The 24,162-nt window shown below is 36.9% G+C and overlaps 3 protein-coding genes across 3 annotated transcripts; 2 read left to right on the forward strand and 1 right to left on the reverse strand.

Annotated features, from left to right (window-relative positions):
- Positions 1-6,672: 6,672 nt before the first annotated feature.
- Positions 6,673-11,813, forward strand: LOC130947421 (transcription factor ICE1-like). Its single transcript, XM_057876122.1, has 5 exons — positions 6,673-6,792; positions 8,030-8,248; positions 11,186-11,356; positions 11,600-11,663; positions 11,754-11,813. Exons 1-5 carry the CDS (start codon positions 6,697-6,699, stop codon positions 11,762-11,764), a joined length of 561 nt encoding a protein of 186 aa, XP_057732105.1. The 5' UTR covers positions 6,673-6,696; the 3' UTR covers positions 11,765-11,813.
- Positions 11,814-15,091: 3,278 nt separating this feature from the next.
- On the forward strand, positions 15,092-17,850 carry LOC130949384 (serine acetyltransferase 3, mitochondrial-like). Its single transcript, XM_057878122.1, has 3 exons — positions 15,092-15,117; positions 15,437-16,221; positions 17,747-17,850. Exons 1-3 carry the CDS (start codon positions 15,092-15,094, stop codon positions 17,848-17,850), a joined length of 915 nt encoding a protein of 304 aa, XP_057734105.1.
- A 1,979-nt stretch (positions 17,851-19,829) lies between these two features.
- On the reverse strand, positions 19,830-21,584 carry LOC130949385 (uncharacterized). The gene is made up of 6 exons (XM_057878123.1): positions 21,294-21,584; positions 20,904-21,197; positions 20,443-20,525; positions 20,199-20,279; positions 19,973-20,099; positions 19,830-19,895 (listed from the first exon to the last, which is right to left on the reverse strand). Exons 1-6 carry the CDS (start codon positions 21,582-21,584, stop codon positions 19,830-19,832), a joined length of 942 nt encoding a protein of 313 aa, XP_057734106.1.
- Between the last annotated feature and the right edge of the window lie 2,578 nt (positions 21,585-24,162).

The raw sequence follows: 24,162 nt of genomic DNA on the forward strand, positions 1-24,162 counted from the left end.
ATGACGTGTTTTGGGCGTTCAACTCCGGATCATGACGTTTTTCTGGCGTTTAACTCCAGACAGCAGCATGAACTTGGCGTTCAACGCCAAGTTACGTCGTCAATTTCCGAATAAAGTATGGACTATTATATATTGCTGGAAAGCCTTGGATATCTGTTTTCCAACGTCATTGAGAGCGCGCCAATTGGAGGTCTGTAGCTCCGTAAAATCCATTTTGAGTACAGGGAGGTCATATTCCAACAGCATCAGCAGTCCTTTTGTCAGCCTTTTTCAGAGTTTTGCTCAAGTCCCTTAATTTCAGCCAGAAATTACCTGAAATCACAGAAAAACACACAAACTCATAGTAAAGTCCAGAAATGTGAATTTAACATAAAAACTAATGAAAACATCCCTAAAAATAGCTTAAACTTATTAAAAACTTCCTAAAAACAATGCCAAAAAGCGTATAAATTATCCGCTCATCAGCTTTGCACTTGTCGGGATTCGCTTCGATCCCCCTTTGTGTCAACATAAATCCCAAAAATTTTCCAGCCTCCATTGTGAAGGTGCATTTTGCAGGATTTAGCCTCATCCCATGTAACCTTATGGTGTTGAAGACTTACAAAAGGTCTGTCAAGAGGTCGGTCTCCTCCTTGGTTTTTACCAGCATGTCGTCCACGTAGACTTCCATTAAGTTCCCAAGGTGGAGAGTGAACACCTTATTCATCAGCCATTGGTATGTGGCCCCAGCATTTTTTAATCCAAAAGGCATGACCACATAGCAGTAGTTCGCTTTAGGCGTGATGAATGATGTTTTTTCTTCATCCGGCTTGTGCATCGGGATTTGGTTGTATCTTGACTAGGCATCCATAAACGACAAGTATTGGTACCCCGAGCTAGAATCTACTAGAGTATCAATACTGAGAAGTAGATATGGGTCTTTGGGGGCACGCCTTGTTCAGGTCGGTGTAATCGACGCACATCCTCTACTTGCCATTTAGCTTTTTGACCAGCACTACATTTTCCAGCCATACCGGATACTTGACCTCCCTGATGAACCCGGCCTCTAAGAGGGCTTGTATTTGCTCTTCCACCACCTGAGCCCATTCTGGCCCGAGCTTGCGCCGACGCTACTATACGGGTCGTGATCCGGGGTATACTGAAAGCCTGTGGGACATGAGTTCAGGGTCTATCCCTAGTATGTCAGAAGCTTTCCAGGCAAAGAGGTTGGAATTATCTTGTAGGAGCTTTACCAGTCTCTATTTTAGGTTTCCACCTAGGCTGGCTCCTATATCGGTATTTTTCTCTTCCTCTTCTCCAACCTGTACTTCTTCAGTCCCCCCCCCCCCCACAGTTGCAGCCGCAGCTCTTCTTTGGCTCTTACCCCGCCGAACTCTATGGTGTGAACTTTCTTGCCCTTTCCTCTCAGGTTCAGGCTTTCATTGTAGCATTTTCTTACCAATTTCTGGTCTCCCCGTACCGTTACTATCTCCCTAGGTGTTGGAAATTTCATGCAAAGGTGAGGGGTGGACACCACCGCTCCGAGCCGATTTAGGGTAGTCCTGCCGATTAAGGCATTATATGCTGACCCAACGTCGACGACTATAAAGTCTACGCTCAGAGTTTTGGATTTTTTCCCCTTTCCAAAAGTCGTGTGGAGGGGTATGAACCCTAGTGGTTTTATTGGCGTGTTGCCTAACCTATACAGGGTATCAGGGTAAGCTTTTAACTCCTTTTCATCCAACCCTAGTTTGTCGAATGTTGGCTTGAAAAGGATGTCAGCTGAACTCCCCTGATCTACCAAAGTTCTGTGGAGATGGACATTTGCCAGGATCATGGTTATCACCACTGGATCATCGTGTCCAGGGATTACCCCTTGCCCATCTTCTTTGGTGAAAGAGATAGTGGGGAGGTCGGGTGCCTCGCTCCCGACCTGGTAGACTCGTTTTAGGTGTCTCTTGCAAGATGACTTGGTGAGTCCCCTTCCCACGAATCCCCCTGAGATCATATGTATATGTCTCTCTGGGGTTTGTGGTAGTGGATCTCTTCGGTCCCCGTCATCTCGCTTTCTTTTCCCATGATTGTCCGACCTTTCCATGAGATATCTGTCAAGTCGACCTTCCCTGGCCAACTTTTCTATCACATTTTTAAGGTCATAGTAGTCATTTGTCGAGTGACTATACATCTTATGGTACTCACAATAATCGTCGCGGCTCCCCCCTTTTTGTTTTTGATGGGCCTAGGGGGTGGTAGTCTTTCAGTATGGCAGATTTTCTCGTATACATCAACTAGGGAAACTTTTAGAGGAGTATAAGAGTGATATCCTCTCGGCCTTTCGAGGCCGACTTCCTCTTTTTTCTTAGGCTCTCTTTCTTTCTCTTTCAAAGAGTGAGAGTGTCCTAGTCGCCAGTTTGGCTCTCGTAATCTAGCATTTTTCTCCATGTTGATGTACTTCTCAACTCTTTCTTGTATATCGCTCAAGGAGGTCGGGTGCCTTTTTGATATGGACTGGGAGAAAGAGCCTTCCCTGAGTCCATTTACTAGACCCATTATTACTGTTTCTATGGGCAGGTCCTAGATCTCCAGGCACGCTTTATTGAACCTTTCTATGTAGTCTCTTAAAGGTTCTCCTGCCACCTGCTTTACGCCCAAGAGGCTTGGTGCGTGTTTTACTTTGTCCTTTTGGATGGAGAACCGCATTAGGAATTTGCGCGAGAGGTTGTTGAACCACTTCATCGCTGCTTTCGTCAAAGTAGTCGGGAAAGCTTTGCAGCGAGTAGCATCAGAAGCGTCGGCCAAATACATCTGACTTTTAAAGTTGCTCAAATGATGTTTTGGATCCGTGGTCCCATCATAGAGGTCCATGTCAGGATTTTTGAAGTTCCTTGGAACTTTTGCTCTCATTATGTCCTCACTGAACGGATCCTCTCCTCCCAAAGGCAAATCTTCTCGGTCATTGCGAGAGCTCCGACTTTTGAGGGAAGATTTTAATTTCAAGAGTTTTTCCTCTAACTCTTTTCGTCGCTCTATCTCATTCCTTAAGTTCCTCTCTGCCTCTCGTTGTCGCTCTAACTCCTGTTCCAACTACTCCAAACATCCTTGGTGGCCGTGGACCGATCCCATTAGCTCGGCTGCATGGGGTCGTCCTTCTTTTCCTGATTCGCGTCCCTCCAAAGAGTTTACCTTTGGATTTTTTAACCCAGAGGTACCTTCTCTGTGCTGGTCGTTCGCTTCTTGGCGGAGGGTCATATCCGCATCATTATTTCCGGTGTTCAAATTTTCTTGTTCTGAATCGGTCGTGGCGTGGCCATCTTCAGGTGAATTGTCCGCCATCGAAGGTCGATCCCTCGGGTCCCCGGCAATGGCGCCAATGTTACATCAGGTAACTAGAGATTAGTGGGCTGGACTTGTAAGGTTAGCCCGATCGTTTGAAGAGGGAGGCCCTTTGTCCGGGTTCCCGTTTGGGGGCCTCTGTCCGACTTGTGTGTATGAAGGAATGGGGGGATGGTACCTGCAAAGACACTCCGATGCCTAAGTAAGCAGGGGTCTAAGCAAGATTAGAGAGTATGGGAACTTAGAGATACTTGAGGGATGTCAGTGTACTTATAGTGGTGAACCCATAACCATCGTTGGAATGGTTCCACCTTTTAAGGAGGATAACCGTCCCTTTATCTTAGGGAGGTTGAGATTTGACTCCTAGAAGTGGGTTGAGAGATTTTAGGGGCAGTTACTTATTTGAATGAGTGTTATCTGCCAGCTAACCTTCTTTTCCAACTTCCTTGTGATGGAGCCTATGTCGAACCCGACCTCTTGTGAGGATGTCAGTTGTGGGGGAAGACCAATCTTATAAATTGGACCTTTTTATATTATTTGGATTTGGGCCTTGGCATTAGGTCAGGGTATGAACAATATTAAAGAACAGATGAAGTAAAATATTAATATATAGAACGTTATCGATTTCACGATGAACAATTTTCAACTTTCATTTCTTAACTAAAATAAATATGCAATCTAGTTTTAAAAATATTATTTATACATTAAAATTAATCACTAAAATTAGTTATTATATATTTTTATATAAATATATATAATTTAATTTATTTTTAATATATTTACACTAACAACTGATTTAATTATACACCCAATACGATTAATCTATTTATTAATAAATTTAGTTAACATACATCTTAAGAATACATGTTAAAAAATTTTAAATTCTTTATCTCAATAAATGTACAGTACCACTTGAGAGAAAAATTGAGAGATTTTATGGCTCGTAGAACATATATTGAGTTGTTGACTAAACTATTTACATTAACAAAAATATTTTAATGTATACTAAAAATTAACTACTAATTAATTAGCACTATATATATATGGGTTCCTATATATATATATATAAACTTATACACTTTTTTATTTAAACAATCAACTACTAGAATAATCAATTTTATTATAATAGAATAATTAAATTTACGATAGACGAATAATTAAATTCATTTAAAGTAGTATATATTTTTTTATGAAATACTAAATATGTATTTCGGTACGTAACAGTTAATTAGTAATTGATTTTTTATGTACACATAACTTGATTGATTTATTAAATATATTATTTATTACAAAATAACTTTATCTCTCTTAATAATTATTATGTTAATTATTTTTATTATATAATTAAAACAAATTTTAACATTATTAATACTAACATCAAATTCGTAGAAGTATCTCTTATATTTTTTTATTAATATGAATTATATATAAAATTAACAACTTTTTCTTTATGATAATAACAGTACATTTAATTTTTCCAAACATTTTTCTTAACTTTTTTAATATTGAAGAAAATAATGGTTCTTTAAAAAAGTTCACACATCTATATTTTCCTATATAATTCGATTTTATAATATCACAATTTAATTTAAAAACTGTTTACAAATATTTTTTTCTAATTGAACATACTATATTAATAGATTAGAATTTGAATATAGCTAAAGAATGTCAGTGTATTTATAATAAAATAGATAATTATTTTTGTTGGTGTAATTTTATCTTTTTTTATGGATAAACGTTTCTTTTATCTTGAGAATTTGTTGAGAACTTGGGATCTATCTTCTAGATAAGATAGAGATAATAGGAGAGATTTGTGAAGATAGTCTCTTTATTGGTAGATTTTTTGTTTTATTGGACCCGACTTCAATCTATTGAACCAAAATATAAACACGTATATTTAGGACTATTTTATTTGCTGAGATGAATTTTTGTATACTATATTTTTCAAATTATCCTAAAAGATAACTGTTAGACTATATGAGATATCAGATATCACATATAAAACTCATCAAAGAAAGAACAAATATTTAAGCTATATAACTAATAAGTATAAAATAATGCAGTATTGTTTTCAATTTAAATTTTGATGCTGCTTTGATGCACTGATCATTCAAAAGAGTTTTAAATTCTTATTTAATTAATTACTTTTATTTGAATAATTATTATTTAAATAATGAATATAAAAGTAAGGGTTCGTGCTAATAAGTATATTAAGAATATTAGTTAAGGCATTTATCATAAAAATATTGGATAATTGAAATTTCAATGTATTTATAGTGTATTTATTAAAAAATACTAAAAAAATAATTTAAAATTATTATATTTAACTTAATATATATAATTTTATATTTATCACATCTAACATTATCTAATTAATCGGATGATAATTAAAAAATATAAAATAAAGTGTTATTGTGGTTGTTATTAATAATATGAATGTAAGTTACCATGCATAAAATTAAATATTTCTATAAAATATTATTTCCTCGTTAGGCCTTTAATTTAACCAGATAGGAATAATTAATTTGGGTTTGAATAATTTTGGCTCTGCATGGATACACCACGCTAGTCCAGAGTACTGGCAGCTGTTTCCTTAGCCGTTCATTGTCTTCAGTCACACTCCACACGTCAAGCCACATACACAGTATTCATTCTTTCCTTCTTCCTTTCTGCCCCCATTCTTATATAAGCGTTGATGTTCCTCTCATACGCCAAACAGAAAACATTAAAACACCACTCTCACAATCGATGGAGAGCGACACGCTTCTTCCTCACACCACCGTTTCTTGGACCGAACACAGCAATGACATTGGAATTTCCATGAATGCCCCTCTCACTTCCTTCAAATCCATACTCCAACCTCCTCCAATTACCATAAACCCCTTCCCGTTCCCACAACAACATACCGCACCCACTCTCACTACTACTGCTGATGATGACAACTTTCTCACACACCAAAACATGGACTCCTTCGCTCCGGAACACTCTTTCTTCAACAACAATCCTTTTGATAATGCCTTCGATTTGGGACCTGACGCCGGTTTCTTCTTCTCCGGGAACCATTCTTCTCAAACTGGCTCGCCTGACATCCCGCCGGCGACTCGGCTGCTCCCGGCGGGGGCCACCGACGATGATCCCATGGCACTGGGTGCTGGATTTGGTGCCTCCGCTGCGTTTGAAATGGAGGCAGTTGGTGGCTCTGGAAACGCTCTGTCTTCGGGCAAGGGAAATGGATTGGAAGCTTTGGTAGTGAGTAATTTGAAGAGGGTGCAGGAAGTTGAAGAAGCTAGCAATGAGGGTTCAATGTGGAATTCTGAAGAGGATGATGAGAGAACTGATGAGGTGGTGGTTGAGGAGAGTGTGAAGAAGAAGAAGAAGAAGGGGATGCCGTCCAAAAATCTTATGGCGGAGAGGCGGCGAAGGAAGAAGCTCAATGATAGGTTGTACATGCTTAGGTCTGTTGTGCCAAATATTAGCAAGGTATAAAATGTTGTTTTGAATATATTCTTCATATAGAGTATAGAGTAGGTAGTCAAAATATTATAGATAATAAATAAAGATATATGATTAATAATATTTGTGTTTATAAGAGAGTGTAAATTATTCTTTTAATTTAATTAATATAATTGATTATTTTTTTATAATTAATTATTTTTTTTATTTAATTATACTAAAAGTTAATTTTATATTTAATGTGAATCAAATTCTAAAAATTTCTCCTTTATTATTATTACATGTATTTATAATTCTATAATTTTTTCTCTTAAATAAAAATTTCAAATTTTTATATTTTTAATTTTTAAAAAATCTCAAATTACTTCAACACATTTTATAAAAAATAAAAACATCTTAAATTTGATTAATTTTTATTTATTGAAAATTATAAACATCCAAAATTGTTAGTTTATGACCTATAAAATAAAATAATAAATAATAATAAATTAGCACCAATTTATTGATATGGATATTATGTATATAAAATTATAAATATCGTACGTATAAAAAATATGAATGTTAAATTAGAGAATTTAACAACATCTGTTACACAACTCATATTTTACATATAGACTATTATAAAATAAAAATAGAAAATAAAATATAAACAAAAATAAAAAAAATAAAATTTTAAAAATAATTATTAATTCGTCATATTAAAATAATAAATAACCCTAAAATAATAATATTTATTAGATATGTAACACTACTCTAATTTTAAACTCCATTTATTGTATTAAGGTGAATAAGCCTAAAAAATTTTGGCTATTATTTCTATTTGAACCTTATTGTTAGTTCTTTTTCTTTTAAACTACTTTGGTTTAAAATTTCCCTCTTCAAAATTTTCCATGGTATTTTTATTCCTATCCGCACAAGGTGATTTTCCTCCCATTATTCCCATGATCCCATCTCCATCCCCGTCTTCGGGATACACATGTTTATTTATCAACATTGCCATCCTTATGTGCCATATCTTATATCATCTCTCAGCAAACTTTCAGCTCTTAGCAATGGCAGAGCTACGTTGTAACAAAGGAGAGCGGCCTTAACATCAAATTTTTTTAAGAGTCTTATAAATAATTTTTGTTATCGGATAGAAAGACATAAAGAGTTCTATATCTAATGCATGACTATAATTTTTGTTCATTAAAAAATGCATTCTTTTGATGATGTTGGAAACTTAGGAGTAATACCTGCTAATGTACTTGGATTTGTTGACTAGATGGATAGAGTTTCGATACTTGGAGATGCAATTGACTACATGAAGGAGTTACAGCAGCGGGTCAATGATCTTCAAAATGAACTGGAGTCAACTCCAACTAGCTGTTCGCCATCATCTTCCACCAGCATTCAACCTTTGACACCCACACTGCAAACCCTTCCTTGCCGGGTGAAGGAAGAACTGTGTCCGGTGCCAATCCCAGGAAACCAAACAGCAAAGGTAAATTTTGTTCTCCTTATTATTGCAAACAATTTTGCTAGGTAACTAATTAGGGTACCAACTAATTGTAGCCAATTAGTATATAGACCGTAAAAGAAGTACAACAATAAAAAAAAAAACCACAACCCTAATCATAATCTCACTTTTACTATAGTAAAAAAACAACCACAAAACTCTTTACCTTCTCTTCTACGTCCTTTAGCCGTGGCATTTAGTATCACTTCCAACTGTCTCTGTCAGCGTGTCACATCGTAACTGCGTCACGATAGCCATTATCGTTCGTCGCTCAACAGCCGTCGTCCATCACCATACAATAAAAAATAAAAGGAAACTATTAAAAAAGACAAAATTTTGGATGTTTCTTATACTGTAATTCAGATGTTTAAATTTTAGAGGTATTAGATAACAAAACAAAACATTCCAAACATAAGAAAAAGAAACATTTGAAAACTAAGAAAAAGAAACTTCTAAAACTATTAAAAAGAATCATCCAAAATCTAAAAAGAAGAAAGATCTAAGACCTATAAAAAAGAAACATCCGAAAATTTAGGAAAACGAAACATCCAAAACTACTAAAAAAAGTCATCCAAAACTAAAAAAAAAAGAGCACGGAAGCGGCTTTGAAGAAGAGACATCGATGAGAGAAAGGAGGCACCAAAATAATGGAAGGCGTTACAGCAAGGGAGTTAGAGGGGATGGCGAGCTGGGAGAGGAGTTGGATGCAGAGGGCGTGGCGACACCACGAGGGGAGTTGAAGGGGGATGGCGCATCGTAGTGGCAAGAGGAGTTGGATGGCTAGGGCGTAGCGGTGGGGCGAGACGAGTTGGAGGGGGGAGGGCGTGGCGTCGCGGCGAGAGTTGTTGGAGGGAGAGATCACGGCGTGAGGAGTTGGAATGGGAAGGCCCAAGTGTTTTGAGCGCAAACCTAGCTTTTTTGAAATGTTTAAACAATTCCGCTAGACAACCAACAAAAGGTGCAGCGAATTTCAGCCAACTCTTATTTGAACAGCACTTCAAGGCCCATGAAAAAAAAATCCAAATTACATGGAAAAAAACATCCAAATCATATCGAAAAAAATTCACATCATTAACTTCAATACATTTCCTACTAATGGACAAAAAAATCCACAATCTACCAAAAACATCCAAATTATATTAAAAAGCATTCAAATTACATGAAAATAATTTCAAAAATCACATCGAAAAAAATTCAAATCACATCAAAAGAAGAAGAAGACGGACAGCGGTGAAGGGTGCAATGCGATGGAGGACGACGACGTGAGGGTGAGGGTGCGGTGTGAAGGAAGATGGCGACGCGAGGGAGGAACGACGGAAAGGAGGATGGCGACAACATCTTCAATGGCGCTGCGTGGATGGCGAGGAGACGACATGCTTGACGGCACAAGCATGGACGTGGACGCTGCTGCCTGCTACCGTCGGGAGCTCTCTTTCGATGGATGATGACACGGCTACTGAGGCTGACTAGTGCAAGGACAAGGCGCGACGCGTAACAACTGCGATGGAGGACATGCGGTAGAGAGGCGGCGGGGGGGGGGGGGGGGGAGCTGCATGCCAGGAAGGGTGTCTGATGGTGGCGCAATGGAGATACAACAACGGCGCAAAGTTGGTTACTTGAAGGTGCGTATACGGAGTGGTTTGTGGCTTAGGGTGACAACTAAATTTCTCAAATTTCAAATTTCAAATGTCCAATTAAAAGGGAGTTCATAGTTGACCTCTTATACTTTTTTATTTTCAATTTTAAAATAAGTTTTTTTGAAAAGTTGGTTGCATATAGAGTTGGTTACTTATATTTTATTTAGGTGTTTACTATATTGTCTAAAAAATATTGCCTAATTGTTAAAATAGGTTAAATAATTAATTTTAAATTTAAAAGTATAAAAGTTAAAAATTTTTAAATATTTAAAAGTTACTATAAAAAGTAATTTAGATAAAAATTAGACACCAAACAAAATGTACCATAAAATTGGCCTTTTATCTATTGCAAATTAACGTTGCTTGATAATTTTTGCATGACTTGCATGTTGTAGTAACCGACCTGCCAAAATTATTAAATAGCTGAATTTTGCATAATCAAGAAAAAATTAGATTGCCAAAAGCCCAAAACAATTGTGAGCTCATTATATAAATTTCAATACTTACTCTCTGCTAACATGAACTTGCAAATATATCTCTGTCTTAAAACTCCATTTTCAATACAAAGTAATAGGATAAGTATTTCCTAGTGTGGTACACGACTGCACGTAATTTGTTGAACACTAAACCTCATTGCAAAGTTTACTAGCTCCTAGATTGTCCAAACAAGGACTCTAAAAGAAAACAGCCTAAAAATTATTATTTGAGCACTCCAAAATAAAGCAAAATGCCTAGCAATGACGATTTGAGCATTTGACTTGATCCGACCTTTCCCATTTTGAAGGTGATGGATTTTTCAACCGTTACTTGGATTTTAGGAGGGTACAGAGAAAATGTGATGATAATTGTTTGAAATAGGACGGATACAGGTAATGGTCACCCATCCTATATCAGTCCCAAACATACACAAATGAATGTTTGAGATATATTATTAGATTTAATTTGATAAATTTAAACTTTTTTAAGATTGTTTTCAATTAGTAATGTGATGCATTTAATTATATCTAGAATTTATATAATCTTTTTTAGTACTTTATATTTTATTTTCATAGGCTATAGATTATATTTCAGACAATGTCATAAAAAAAAGGCCAAGTAATATAGATTTGTAGCAATAAATAGAATATCTACGAGTAATGAGACAGGTAAGGGAGCAAATCTTTAATGTTCAAGGCAGGTGTCGCCGTGTGGGTATTGAAATACCCACTATATTTGATATGCAAATTTTATGGTCTTGGAAATTGAAGAAACTATTTTAACTCTCAAGTGTTTCTAATAATTTTAGGTGGAAATTAAGGTAAGGGACGGCAAAGCTGTCAACATTCACATGTTTTGTAGCCGGCGACCAGGTCTTCTGGTCTCTACAATGCAGGCTTTGGATAACCTCGGATTAGATGTTCAACAAGCTGTTATTAGCTGCTTCAATGGTTTTGCTTTAGACATCTTCAAAGCTGAGGTACGCTTCTTTATCCATTGCCAAGCTTCACTTTCTTACTTTTTCTTTAACCTTTATGTTATATGATGCTTGGACCTAATTTTATTGAGGTGTAATGCACATTGTGTCTAATACTAATAGTGTCAATTAATCCATGTACCAACCTAGATTGTTGAAAAGGCTTGCAATAAATTCACTGATTATTGGTTTGTGGTATGTGAAGTTTGACGGTTTGTAACTGTTGTCTTTTTTGTTTCTTAACAGCAATGCAGAGAAGGGCAGGATGTGCTTCCTGAGGAAATCAAAGCAGTTCTGCTGGATTCAGCAGGTATCCATGATATGATGTGATTCAAGTTCTTAATTGGTAAATGGAATTAGAGAAATGCCAACAGTGATTGCTGTTGTAACTTGCACGCAGGATCCAAATAAATCTTTACAAATTACAATTACTGTCTGTAAGGCATTACTGGGAAGATCAAACAGCAAATTAGCATAATTTGAAGGTTGAAAAGTTGTCTTGTGATATCTGGTCATGACTTCTAGCAAAGCAAATGATGTCACATTGTTTTTTTAAGTCATGGATTATATCTTGTTTGTTTTATTTGCCTGTTTATTTTGGTCATGGAATATTTTTCTTAAATCTTGCTTCCTCAAAATTGTGTCTGTTTAATTTTTAAAATAGACTTGCTACAAAAAGTTGTCAGCGGCCTAGTTGTTTGTTTTTAAAGGGATTTCAATCCTCACTAATTAAATAACAGTGCACCACAATGGGTAGAGCTTCCGTACTCTGCTATGATTGGTGGTCCTCGTCCAGATTCAACCATGACGATGAATTATCAATTTGGGACATTTGGGGCTTCGTTTAGGATTTTATTTCAATCATAAGGACTAGATTGAGTATTTGAATTTCATCTCTATATCATTTAATCGTTACCTAACACACTCATTTCACAGTAGGAAGGTGGAGTCCAACATGTCAGGTAAATGTGCCGAATAAGCATTCTGATGACAGAGATCATTGTAGGGATAATTGGGATCCACTAACTAATTTAGAAGTTCTAATTGAAGCCAATGAAATTGTAGAAATTAAATTGAATATTGGATCAAATTTTAGAGTCAAATTGAAATTTAACTCAGATTTCAATCTCAATAATTAAATATAACAGTGCATCACAGTGGAGTAGTTGCCAAACCGGGTATCTCCCATGGTCTAGCCACTCGATTTTTTTTTTTTGGGCACCATGATCATCTTGGAGAGAGAAGTTGATAAACACGACGTCTAGATATTGATAACTCGTTTTCGGATCTCCTCCTCCGCTTTCTTAGGTTTTTAGCATGAATGAACTATTATTTCTAATTATAAAATATTAGAGTATTAATAATTTTAACAATAAAAAATATATTAACTTGATATTTATTAAAAACTGAGCTAGTTCTTTTGGTAGTTAAATCGTACATTTTTTCTTTGATTTTTTAAACCTGACGATTTTTTTATGTATATCAAATTAATTTTCATGTTTTATAATTAAAATTGTTTCACACTCAAATATTTTATGATCAAAAAACTTTGAGTGAACGACTTACTTAGAGAGACGACAAAGAGAATATCACTTGCATATTTGGTGTTAGTTCTTGGCAGTTGGCACGTATGTTGCTTCCACCCAAAAAGATCTTTAGGTTTAGTATTAGGCAACTACTCTAATAAAAATATCAAAAATATTTTTTTATGATGATCTTTATTTAAAAAATATAATTTATTTATATAATTATATTTTAAATAAAAATAATATTTTTATAACATATAAAAATAAAGTTCTATAATTTATTATTTAATAATTAAAATAAAATATCTTCACATGATGACAATCATAAAATTTTTATTGAAGTAGTCACCTAATGACCCTATTATATTATCTTTGGCTATCATGGTTGTTTTACACTTTTACTTGAAGTGTCTCATAAAAACAACAGTATTCACTTTTTTTTTATTGAAATAAAATATGAAGATTACACAAAGATATAATTCAAGACAAGGTATTATTTCATATTGTGTGTATGATATTTTCTGTAAACAGTAAAAATAATAAGTAAAATTGAAAAAATTGAGATTTTTAACTGTATTAATTTTATTTGAGAGTTTTTATGCGTTACTAAAAGGTTAGGTATAAAATTTGAAAAAGTAATTGTTACTAAGTTTTAATTTATCCTTTAATTGTCTTCTTAATATTTAAAAGATTAACAAATTCAAATATATATTATTTTAAAAATAAGACTATAAAGCATATTTTTTATTAAAATTGATTAGAATTGAGTGTATTTAATTTGACATTCAAAGTTAACTTAGGAGGTGAGAATTGTTTTACTCTTATAAATATCATATCATCATAAATTACTGTATCCCTTCATAAACCTGTTTTTCAATAGGTATATTTTAAAAATAAAAAGTGTCATCAATTCTTATATTTTATTTTATTTTATTTTTTAGAATTTTGATTTCTTAAGAAAGGTCTTTAGAAATTTTTATATTCATTTTGGAGGAAGAGTGATTATTCCTATGTATTAATTTATTACCACAAGATACTCGAAGAAGAGAGTAAAAAGTATAAAAAAATATTACTGAATAGTTATCAAACAATTTGAAGTATTTTATACTCCTAAAAAAAATGATAAATCACTCAAGTGCCAATAAAATTTTAAAAAATTAAAAAATAATTTGCCTAAAAAGTAACTTAATATTAGAGAGCAAAAAAATGATTTTCTCAATACATTGAACTTATGAAAATTTAAAAAAATTAATATTTGTTATGATAAGATCAAATATATGGATGTCCATTTATGACTTAGGCAGTTAACAATGAAGGAACCACTTTTTAAGGATGAATTTAAATAAATGAGAGTTGAAAATAGAAGCACCTTACGTGTATAAATCGAAGGCATTGTCAAATGCATTTTACACAATAGTAAGAATATAAAAAATTCTTCACTCTCTCTTTCGTTCTATTCTCTCTCTTATATACTTTATTATAATATTATTAAATATATTAATTATATCTATTGATATAGTAATTCTAGTATATATTACTACTAGAGTTATCTAATTATATTTTCATATTTTATATTTGTTACCTCTTCCTTATTTATTTATTTGGTTATTTCCAAGGTTCTGAAAATCAGACCAGACCGGCCGGTTCGACCAGTTTAACCGCGAATCGGCGATGCAAACGGTTCAGTCCTCCTTTAAAAACCACAGTAGGAAGAACAGCTAGAAAATCGATGAATCAGCCGAAAATCGGCCGGTTGGGCCGGACCGGTGACTGGCCGGTTCTGCTAAACGTCGCCGTTTTTATTGTTTTAAAAAAATTAAAAAATGTAACCCGACCCAACCCGCTCGTGGAGCACCCCACCCCCTTCTTCCCCCGACCCCCATTCATTCATGATTCATCTCACTCTCAGTCTCATAGTGAGTGAACCCTAGCCGCCCTCTGAAGTCTGAACCCTAGCCGCCCAGTCGCCCTCCATCGTCGCCGCGGTCTCAGGTTGTCAGCGCCACTGCCGTCGCCTGGTCCTCAGCCCCAGTAGCCCTCCATCGTCGCCTGGTTCCCTGCCCAGTAGCAATCCATCTCCATCGTCTTCATCTTCTCAACACCAATAGCCCTCTCATCGTCTTCATCGTCGTGTGGTCCTCAACACCAGTAGCCCTCCATCGACCCCAGGTTAGTGACTCGTCCTCTGCTCATCTTCTTTAGTATAAGAAACATGAAGAAACATGAAGTTGATACTCTGTGAACTTCCTCTGTGAACTTAGATTTCTGTTCTTTTTTTCTGTGAACTTCCTCTGTGAACTTCGATTTCTGTTCAATTTCTGTGAACTTCCTCTATGAACTTCCTCTGCTAATCTTCTTCGTTCTTTGTTCTTCTGCTTTAGGTTAAGAACATGGTTAATTTTCATGCTGTTAATTTTTATTGTTAATTTTTATTGTGTTGTGGCTGTTTTTAATTTCATTGTGTTGTGGGTGTTATTAATTTCAGTTATGGAAAATAGTATTAATCAAGAAGCAGCTGATGGTGTCAAAAATAATTCAAGGGGTAAAAAATCTTCAGAAACAATTTCACTGATGGTGTTTGCAAGTACCAAGTGAAAACTCTTCAGACTACCCCTACTTTTATTGAGGAAGTTCAAGAAAATAAAGCTTTGGATCTATGGCCGAAGATGAAGGAAGAGCCTGAACTTGATGTAAATGAGGAACATATTCTGAATAGTTACTACCAATCCTCAATTTTGTCTCATGATTCATTGGAATCTGCTTTGGCCAATTACCTTGCTAACAGATTAAACAGTGCAAGCCTTCAAAGTAACACACTCTTTGATCTTTTTGTTGGGATCTTGAAATCTGACCAAGAAATCATGGATTTTGTGAAGGATGATCTTAAAGCAGTTAAGGAAAGAGACCCTACTTGCATAAGCCATGTGCATTGCTTCTTGAACTTCAAAGGCTTCTTAGCATGCCAATCTCATAGAGTTGCTCATAAGCTATGGCTTCAAGGAAGAAAAGTCTTGGCAGTTATGATCCAGAACCGAGTTTCTGAGGTTTTTGCGGTTGGTATTCATCCCGGTGCTAAGATTGGAAGCGGGATTCTGCTTGATCATGTAACTGGATTAGTGGTTGGTGAAACTGCAGTGATTGGTAACAATGTGTCAATTTTGCATAGTGTGACTTTGGGTGGAACTGGTAAAGCTTCTGGTGATAGGCATCCAAAGATTGGTGATGGGGTTTTGATTGGTGCAGGGACTTGTATTTTGGGGAACATTAAGGTTGGTGAATGTGCTAAGATTGGTGCTGGTTCTGTGGTGATTAAGAATGTTCCTCCTAGGACTACTGTTGTTAGTGATTTTGTTATGCTGCTATTTTGAATTAATTTAGGGGTGATTATTTGTTATGCTACTATTTTGAATTAATTTAGGAGTGATTAATGATTATTTCTAGTTGTATTGTTGTTGTTTGCATCATTGCTCTTTTCACTATTTAAGTTTATATTTTGATAAGATCATATGGATTTGGTTGACATTTCATATGTTTTAAATTTGAAAGATATTTAAGATTTATATTAGACTATAATTATATTTTATGATGTTTATATATAATTTATTTATTATTTTATTCTAAAATGGTTTTTCTGGTTGAACCACCGGTTAAACCGGTTAGACCAATAAACCAGTGAACCAGTAGCTAGAGCAGTTTGATGACCGGTCTGGTTTTTCGAACCTTGGTTATTTCACAACACGTTATCAGTACGAGACTTTGATCAAATTTTTAGGAAGACTCAGGTAACAAATTTCCATTATGTCAAAACTCTCTTATAACACCCTACACACAGATTTCCAAGCACAAAGCTCCTTTTCAAACTTTCCAAAACCACCAATTAAGCTCCAATACACATATATACAAGGCCTAAGCCACAATATCACACCCAAACACAATAACTCAACCACTAAATCACAAAATTTCAAGTCTTTAGATTAGGGTTGGGAATCTCACCTTACCCAAGGATCAAGGAGGCAAGACTAAGCCTTCTCTTCAAAGTCAATTAGATCCTATAACACAAAAGAGTTCACAATTTCAATATTTTTTCCCATGAAATTCGAAAATCAAGGCTGGAAGAACAGAGGTGAAACATGGCTTACCTCTTGCACAATCTTATGGGCTTTGTAAAGCTCAACATTGCGATCGCGTGGCCGTAAACGGTGCGTCAACCGGAGCTCCGGATCAAAAGTTATAATCAATGGAAGTTTAAAGTGAAATTTGGGCAAGGGGTTTCACATTTCCCCCTCCCTTTCAACGTGTGTGTTGTGTTTGAGCAGAAAGAGAGAGCTAAGCTCTCTTAATTAAGAGAGGCTTGGCTGGGGCCTTGGGCCCAATATGGGTTCAATTGGCCCGGATTGGCCCGTTCGACCCAATTTTGGGCCGATTTCTTGAAAATTAGTGTCAAAATTCTCGTTTTAAATTTCTCTATCACATTAAACCATAAAATCCTCATTTTCTCATTCTCTAGAATATATTTTAATTTATGGGTTAATTAGTCATTAATTAACTGGGTTTTACATTCTACCCACCTAATTGGGAATTTTGTCCACAAAATTCGATTTCAGTTACCTGAGAATAGGTGTGGGTAGTCTGCTCGCATTTCTGACTCAAGTTTTCAGGTGTGCTCCTCAACACCGGCTCAACTCCATGTCACTTTCACTAATGAAACCTCCTTTCTACGCAACTTCTTAATACTCGTGTCATCAATCCTGACCGAAGTCACCAGCAGAGTCAAGTCTTCCTTTAATTGAACCGATTCCGGTTCTAACACATGGCTAGCATCGGGAGTATACTTCTAAAGCTGCGACATGTGAAATACATCGTGCAGGTTCGAAAGGTGAGGCGGTAGAGCTATCCGATGCGCCACTGGTCCAACGCTCTCGAGAATCTGGAACGGACCGATGTATCGGGGATTCAGCTTCTTCGTCTTAATCGCTCTACCTACTCCTGTTGTTAGAGTAACCTTCAGGAAAGCATGGTCTCCTTCCTCAAATCTGAGGGCTTCCGTCTCTGATCGGTGTAACTCTTCTGACGACTTTGAGTAGTGAGCATCCTATCTCTGATTTTCTTAACTTGTTCAGTAGTTTCAGCTATCATCTCAGGCCCCAATAGACTTTTCTCCCCAGTTTTATACCAGCATAGCGGAGATTGGTATTTCCTCCCTTGCAGAGCCTCATACAGAGCCATTCTGATGCTCGCATGGTAGCAATTATTGTACGCAAACTCCACCAGTGGCATATACCGATCCCAGCTCGCCGGCTAGTCCAAAACACAAGCCCTCAAGATATCCTCTAGGGTTTGGATCGTCCTCTCAGATTGACCATCTGTTTGAGGATGGTAAGTTGTACTCAAGCTCAAACGGGTTTCGAAGGCTTTATGAAATGCACCCCAGAACCTTAAAGTGAAACGGGGGTCTCTGTCAGAAATTATGGCAGTAGGCACACCATGAAGTCTAACAATCTCCTTTATATACAGGTGCGCTAACTCCTCAAGAGTATAGTTCATACGAATGGGTAGAAAGTGAGCTGACTTCATCAGCCGGTCCATAATTACCCATACAGCATCAAAACCGGCTCTAGTTCTCGGTAATCCCGATACAAGATCCATTGAAATGCTCTCCCACTTCCATTGCAGAATCTCCAAAGGTTGCAATGTCCCAAAAGGTCTCTGATGTTCAATCTGCACCTTCTGACAAGTTAAAAACTTTGAGACATACTCCGTCACATCATTCTTCATACTAGGCCACTATAACATAGCCTTTAGATCATTGTACATCTTAGTACTCCCAGGGTGAATAGAAAATCTGCTTTTGTGTGCTTCCTTCAAGATACCTTGTCACAAAGTCCCAACATCAGGCACAATAATTCTACCCTTAAATCTCCATAGCCCATCTTGATCCCATGACACTCTCCACTGCTTCCCTTGCTCAATAGCTGGCAACACCTTAGGTAACACGTCATCGTTTTGATGAGCCTTCAGGAGTTCGGATTTAAAATCACTTGAGATCTGTAATCGACTCAAACACAGAGTTCCAGACTCTTCCTGAACATCGATCTTCAAACTCTCGAATGCCTTGAGCAACTCCTCTTCTCGAATCATCATCCAAGCAGCATATAGTGATTTCCAACTTAGTGCATCCACCACAACATTCACTTTTCCCAGATGGTAATTCAACTCAAAGTCGTAGTCCTTTAGTAACTCCATCCACCTCCTCTGCCACATATTAAGCTCTTTTTGATCAAAGAGGTATTTCAAGCTCTTACTATTAGAGAAAACTTAGAATTTAACCCCATAGAGGTAATGCCTCCACACCATTAGTGCAAATATAACCGCAGCAAGTTCCAGATCATGCGTTGGGTAATTAACTTCATGAGGTCTCAATTGTCGTGAGGGATAAGCCACCACATTCTGGTGCTGATCAGCACACACTCCAGGCCCTTTAGTGAGGCATCACAATACACCTCAAATGGTTCATTTGGCTCAGGTAACACCAACACGGCGTGGTAGTCAGCTTTTGTTTTAACGCTTGCAAACTCTCCTCACACTCAGAAGTCCAAGCAAACAGTGCGTCCTTGTGGGTTAACTTTGTCAATGGCAAAGCTATCTGCGAGAAGCCTTTGATGAATCTCTGATAGTAGTCAGCTAAGCCTAGAAAACTCCTTATCTAAGTAACTGAGGTCGGTCGCCCCCACTCCATCACTGCTTCTACCTTAGAAGGATCTACTACTATCCCCTGTTTACTCACCACATGGCCAAGAAACTTTACCTCGTCCTTCTAGAATTCGCATTTAAATAGTTTTGCGTAGTGTTTCTTTTCTTTCAGTATTTGCAACACGGTCCTCAAATGTTTTGCATGCTCTTCTTCGGTCTTAGAATAAATCAGTATGTCGTCAATGAAGACAACAATGAATTTATCCAAAAACGAACGGAAGATTATGTTCATATAATCCATAAACACTGCAGGAGCGTTTGTCAACCTAAAAGATATTACAGTGTACTCGTAATGACCATAACGAGTCCTAAAAGCGGTCTTAGGGATGTCCTTATCTCTCACCCTTATCTGGTGATAACCGGATCGTAAATCAATCTTGGGGAAAACCCCGGATCCTTGTAACTGATCCATGAGATCGTCAATTCTCGGCAGTGGGTACTTATTCTTTATTGTGACCTTGTTCAGTTGTCTGTAACATCAGGAAACACCTCAGGAAATTCACAAACAACTGGGAGTCGCTCTAAGCTTTGTTCCTCACCCGACACACTTGCAGCTAATAGCATAACACCTTGACATTCCTGCCCCGAACAATTTACTACCACATAGTTCAAATAACAACCATTCACCACGACCGGCCCTTCTGACCCTTCTGGCATGAAATGCAACGATTTCTCAAAATAGTTCAACAAGACACGATTCCTAGACAACCAGTCCAACCCCAAGATAAGATCAAGACCGGTCAAGGCAAGTAGATTAAATCATGGACAAAATCACATTGCTTGACCCTAAATGAAACTTGCGGACATCCTAACCTAGTTACCATGGCTTCATGGGTGGCATTATACACCTTTAGCTCATAACCTAAAACCACAATCTTCAATCCTAACTCACTAGCCTTCAAAAATGCAATGAATGAATGTGATACTCTATAATCAAATAAGGCATTTAAAGTTTGACCAGCCATTTTGTATTTTCCTCAGATAAGTGTCTCATACCCCTCGGCACCCACAGCTGAAGTAGTAAATACCCGACCAGGCTGCTGTGCTCTCCCATCACTCTGTCTCTACTTCTTTGGACAGTTGGAGGCTTTATGCCCCAGCTTACCACATGAGTAACACAATTCCCATACAGCCTTACATGAAACACCAGGATGGTAACTCCCACATCTAACACAATCCTGCTCATTCAGAGGCTGCTTCTCAAACCTTCTTCCCGGGACATTGTTGTTGTTAGGCCTTCTGAAGTTATTCTAGCCTTGAGTCCTCTGTGGTACAAAGCCTTCCCGCTTGAAAGGCGGCTCTCTAGGAGCAAAACTCTTCCCTCGGTTCGGTTGGAATGGACCCCTATGGCTTCTTCTCTTTGCAACTGCCTTCTTTACGCATTCTTCAGCAACTCTGCTCTTGTTTACCAACTCCGAGAAAGTCTTGATCTCCATAGGCCCTACTGAAATGTAGATGTTACTTCGGAGCCCTCCTTCATACTTGATGCATTTCCACTTCTCGAAGTCTCCCAGAGCTCCTTGACACATGTGGAAAAACCTGAACAGCTCCTCAAACTTGTCTGTATACTTAGATACAGACATAGCACCCTGCTTCAGCTGTAGTAACTCTAGCTCCTTTGCCGTCTAGGCGGAATTTGGAAAGTAATTCTTGTAAAATTTTACCTGGAAGGCATCCCAGGTGATAGGGTCATCACCCTGCTGCAGGAGACATCGGGCTCCCTGCCACCAATGTAATGATTCTCCAGTGAGCAGATAAATAGCAAACTCGACACACTGCTCTTCTGGCACCAACTGCACCTGCAGTGCTCGCTCTATGGCCTGAAACCAAGTGTCGGCTTCAGTTCGATTGGTGGTTCCCTTGAACTTTGGCAGATTGACCCTTAAGAACGTCGCCAACGTCATCGAACCTTGAGTCCCATTTCCACTATTTTCCTCATTATTATGGTTGTTCATCTACTGTCTGAGTGCCTCAATAGTGGCTTGCATAGCAACAGCCATGTTCTGCAATGCGGTCATGAAGTCCACCAGGTTATTTTGGTTGGTTTCCGGCCCTTGAGTACCGGCACGTCCTCTCCCACGGCCTCGACCGCGTCCACGAGGCGCTATCTGGTTCTTATACACACCAAACAATCGATATCAAGTTGATCATTCTCAATATCGGAAGTCTAGTGCTCAAAGTCCCAAATGCATGCTCATGAATGTTTATGCCAGTTATATCAGTCAGATATCCTAATAGCACATAAACACAGACACAGAGAATGCACAGAAGCATAGTCAGTCCATCCCTCAGGCTCTACAGGAACGAACTACTCTGATACCATAATGTAACACCCTACCACACAGATTTTCAAGCACAAAGCTCCTTTCCAAGCTTTCCAAAACCACCAATCAAGCCCCAATACACATATATACAAGGTCTACGCCACAATATCACACCCAAACACAATAACTCAATCATTAAATCACAAAATTCCAAGTCTTTAGTTTAGGGCTGAGAATTTCACCTTACCCAAGGATCAAGGAGGCAAGACTAAGCCTTCCCTTCAAGTCAATTAGATCCTATAATACAAAAGAGCTCACAATTTCAATATTTTTGCCCATGAAAATTAAAAATCAAGGTTGAAAGAACAGAGGTCAAACGTGGCTTACCTCTTACATAATCTTATGGGCTTTATAAAGCTAGACGCCGCGGTTGCGTGGCTGCAAACGGTGCATCAATCGGAGCTCCGAATCAAAAGTTATGATCAATAGAAGTTTGGAGTGAAATTTGGGCAACGGTTTCACATTTCCCCCTCCCTTTCAACGTGTGTGTGGTGTTTGAGTGGAAAGAGAGAGCTGAGCTCTCTTAATTAAGAGAGGCTTGACTGGGCCCTTGGGCCCAATATGGATCCAGTTGGCCCGGTTTGGCCTGTTCGGCCCAATATTGTGCTGATTTCTTGAAAATTAGTGTCAAAATTCTCGTTTTAAATTTCTCTATCACATTAAACCATAAAATCTCATTTTCTCATTTTCTAGAATATATTTTAATTTATGGGTTAATTAGTCATTAATTAACCGGGTTTTACATCTCTCATCTTGAATTCAATGCTCTTGATATATCTGGAAACAATTATTTATCATGGATATTAGATGCTGAAATCCATCTTGATTCAATGGATCTTGGAGATATCATCAAGGCTGAAAATAATACACCCCAGAAGGATAAAGCCAAAGCCATGATTTTTCTTTGTCATCATCTTGATGAAGGATTGAAAAATAAATATCTCACATTAAAAGATCCTGCAGATCTATGAAAAGACCTTGAAAAAAGGTACAATCATCAAAAGACGGTGATACTTCCTCAAGCCCGATATGAGCGAACACACTTGCGTCTACAGAATTTTAAATCCATAAATGAATATAATTCTGCAATATTTTGAATCACCTCACGAATGAAATTATGTGGGGGAAAAGATATCTGATAATGATATGTTAGAGAAAACTTTCTCGACCTTCCATGCCTCCAATGTGCTCCTACAGCAGCAGTATCAAGAAAAAGGGATTTAAAAAATATTCTGAGTTAATTTCTTGCCTTCTTGTTGCTGAACGCAACAATGAGTTGCTCTTGAAGAATCAAGAAGCGTGCCTAGCTAGTGCCACCCCATTTCTTGAAGTAAATATGGCAAATTATTATCCCAGAAGAGGTAAATAGCAAGGTTTTGGCAACAAGAAAAATTATGGAAGGAAAAGGAATTATGTTCAAAAGAGAGGATCTCACCAAAAGTGGGATAAAGAAAGAAATATTGGGCAAAATAAATTAACAGAGGATAAGTGTTTCCGTTATGGTGGAAAGGGTCATTGGTCGCGTACCTGTCGTACACCAAGGCACCTAGTCGATCTTTATCAAGCATCTTTGAAAAAGGACGACAAATGAAAGGAAACGAATTATGTTTCAAATGATGCTGAAAATTCTACCACTCATTATGATGTATCTGATTTCTTTGAGGATTCTAAAGGAAATATTGGTCATTTGATCAATGATGGAATAGTTTAATATGTGGAATTGTTAAATATTCATGTAAATAAATAATGTAAAAAACTTATTGTTAAGTTTTATTTTCTATATATTTAAGTTTCAAATATGATGTATAATGAAATATTAATGGTTATGAATTTTGAAATCATTAAATGTGTCAAGTTTTAAAATAAAATTTTAGTATATGACATTATGTGCAGTGTTTCTTAGAAAAATAATTCCAATCAAGAATTAAATTTAACTGTGCATACTACTCATTTTATTATTATTATTTGTCTTTGAAGAAAATGGCAAGGATATATAATGAAGATGTATGCCTTGCGGATAGTACAAATTCATACACCATTCTCAAAAGTGATATATATTTTACCCATCTTGTGCCAAAAGAAGAATATGTTAATACTATTATTGGCTCATGCAATGTGATAGAAGGCTCCGGAAGAGTTATAATTTTGTTTGCTGGAGGAACAAAATTCATAATAAATAATGCACTATTGTCTACCAAGTCTCTAAGAA

The sequence above is a fragment of the Arachis stenosperma genome, chromosome 9, assembly GCF_014773155.1.
Source record: "Arachis stenosperma cultivar V10309 chromosome 9, arast.V10309.gnm1.PFL2, whole genome shotgun sequence".
NCBI lineage: Eukaryota > Viridiplantae > Streptophyta > Magnoliopsida > Fabales > Fabaceae > Arachis > Arachis stenosperma.

Coding starts and splice junctions, on each gene's coding strand:
- LOC130947421 (XM_057876122.1), top strand. CDS start 6,697: ATGCCGTCCAAAAATCTTATGGCGGAGAGGCGGCGAAGGAAGAAGCTC. Junction 6,793..8,029: donor TTGTGCCAAATATTAGCAAG/GTATAAAATGTT, acceptor TTTGTTGACTAG/ATGGATAGAGTTTCGATACT. Junction 8,249..11,185: donor CAGGAAACCAAACAGCAAAG/GTAAATTTTGTT, acceptor TAATAATTTTAG/GTGGAAATTAAGGTAAGGGA.
- LOC130949384 (XM_057878122.1), top strand. CDS start 15,092: ATGAAGAAACATGAAGTTGATACTCT. Junction 15,118..15,436: donor AAACATGAAGTTGATACTCT/GTGAACTTCCTC, acceptor AAAAATCTTCAG/AAACAATTTCACTGATGGTG. Junction 16,222..17,746: donor TCCTAGGACTACTGTTGTTA/GTGATTTTGTTA, acceptor TACATCGTGCAG/GTTCGAAAGGTGAGGCGGTA.
- LOC130949385 (XM_057878123.1), bottom strand. CDS start 21,584: ATGAACAACCATAATAATGAGGAAAATAGTGGAAATGGGACTCAAGGT. Junction 20,526..20,903: donor CTTTCAAGCGGGAAGGCTTT/GTACCACAGAGG, acceptor GCATTTTTGAAG/GCTAGTGAGTTAGGATTGAA. Junction 19,896..19,972: donor CCGGTTATCACCAGATAAGG/GTGAGAGATAAG, acceptor AATATCTTTTAG/GTTGACAAACGCTCCTGCAG.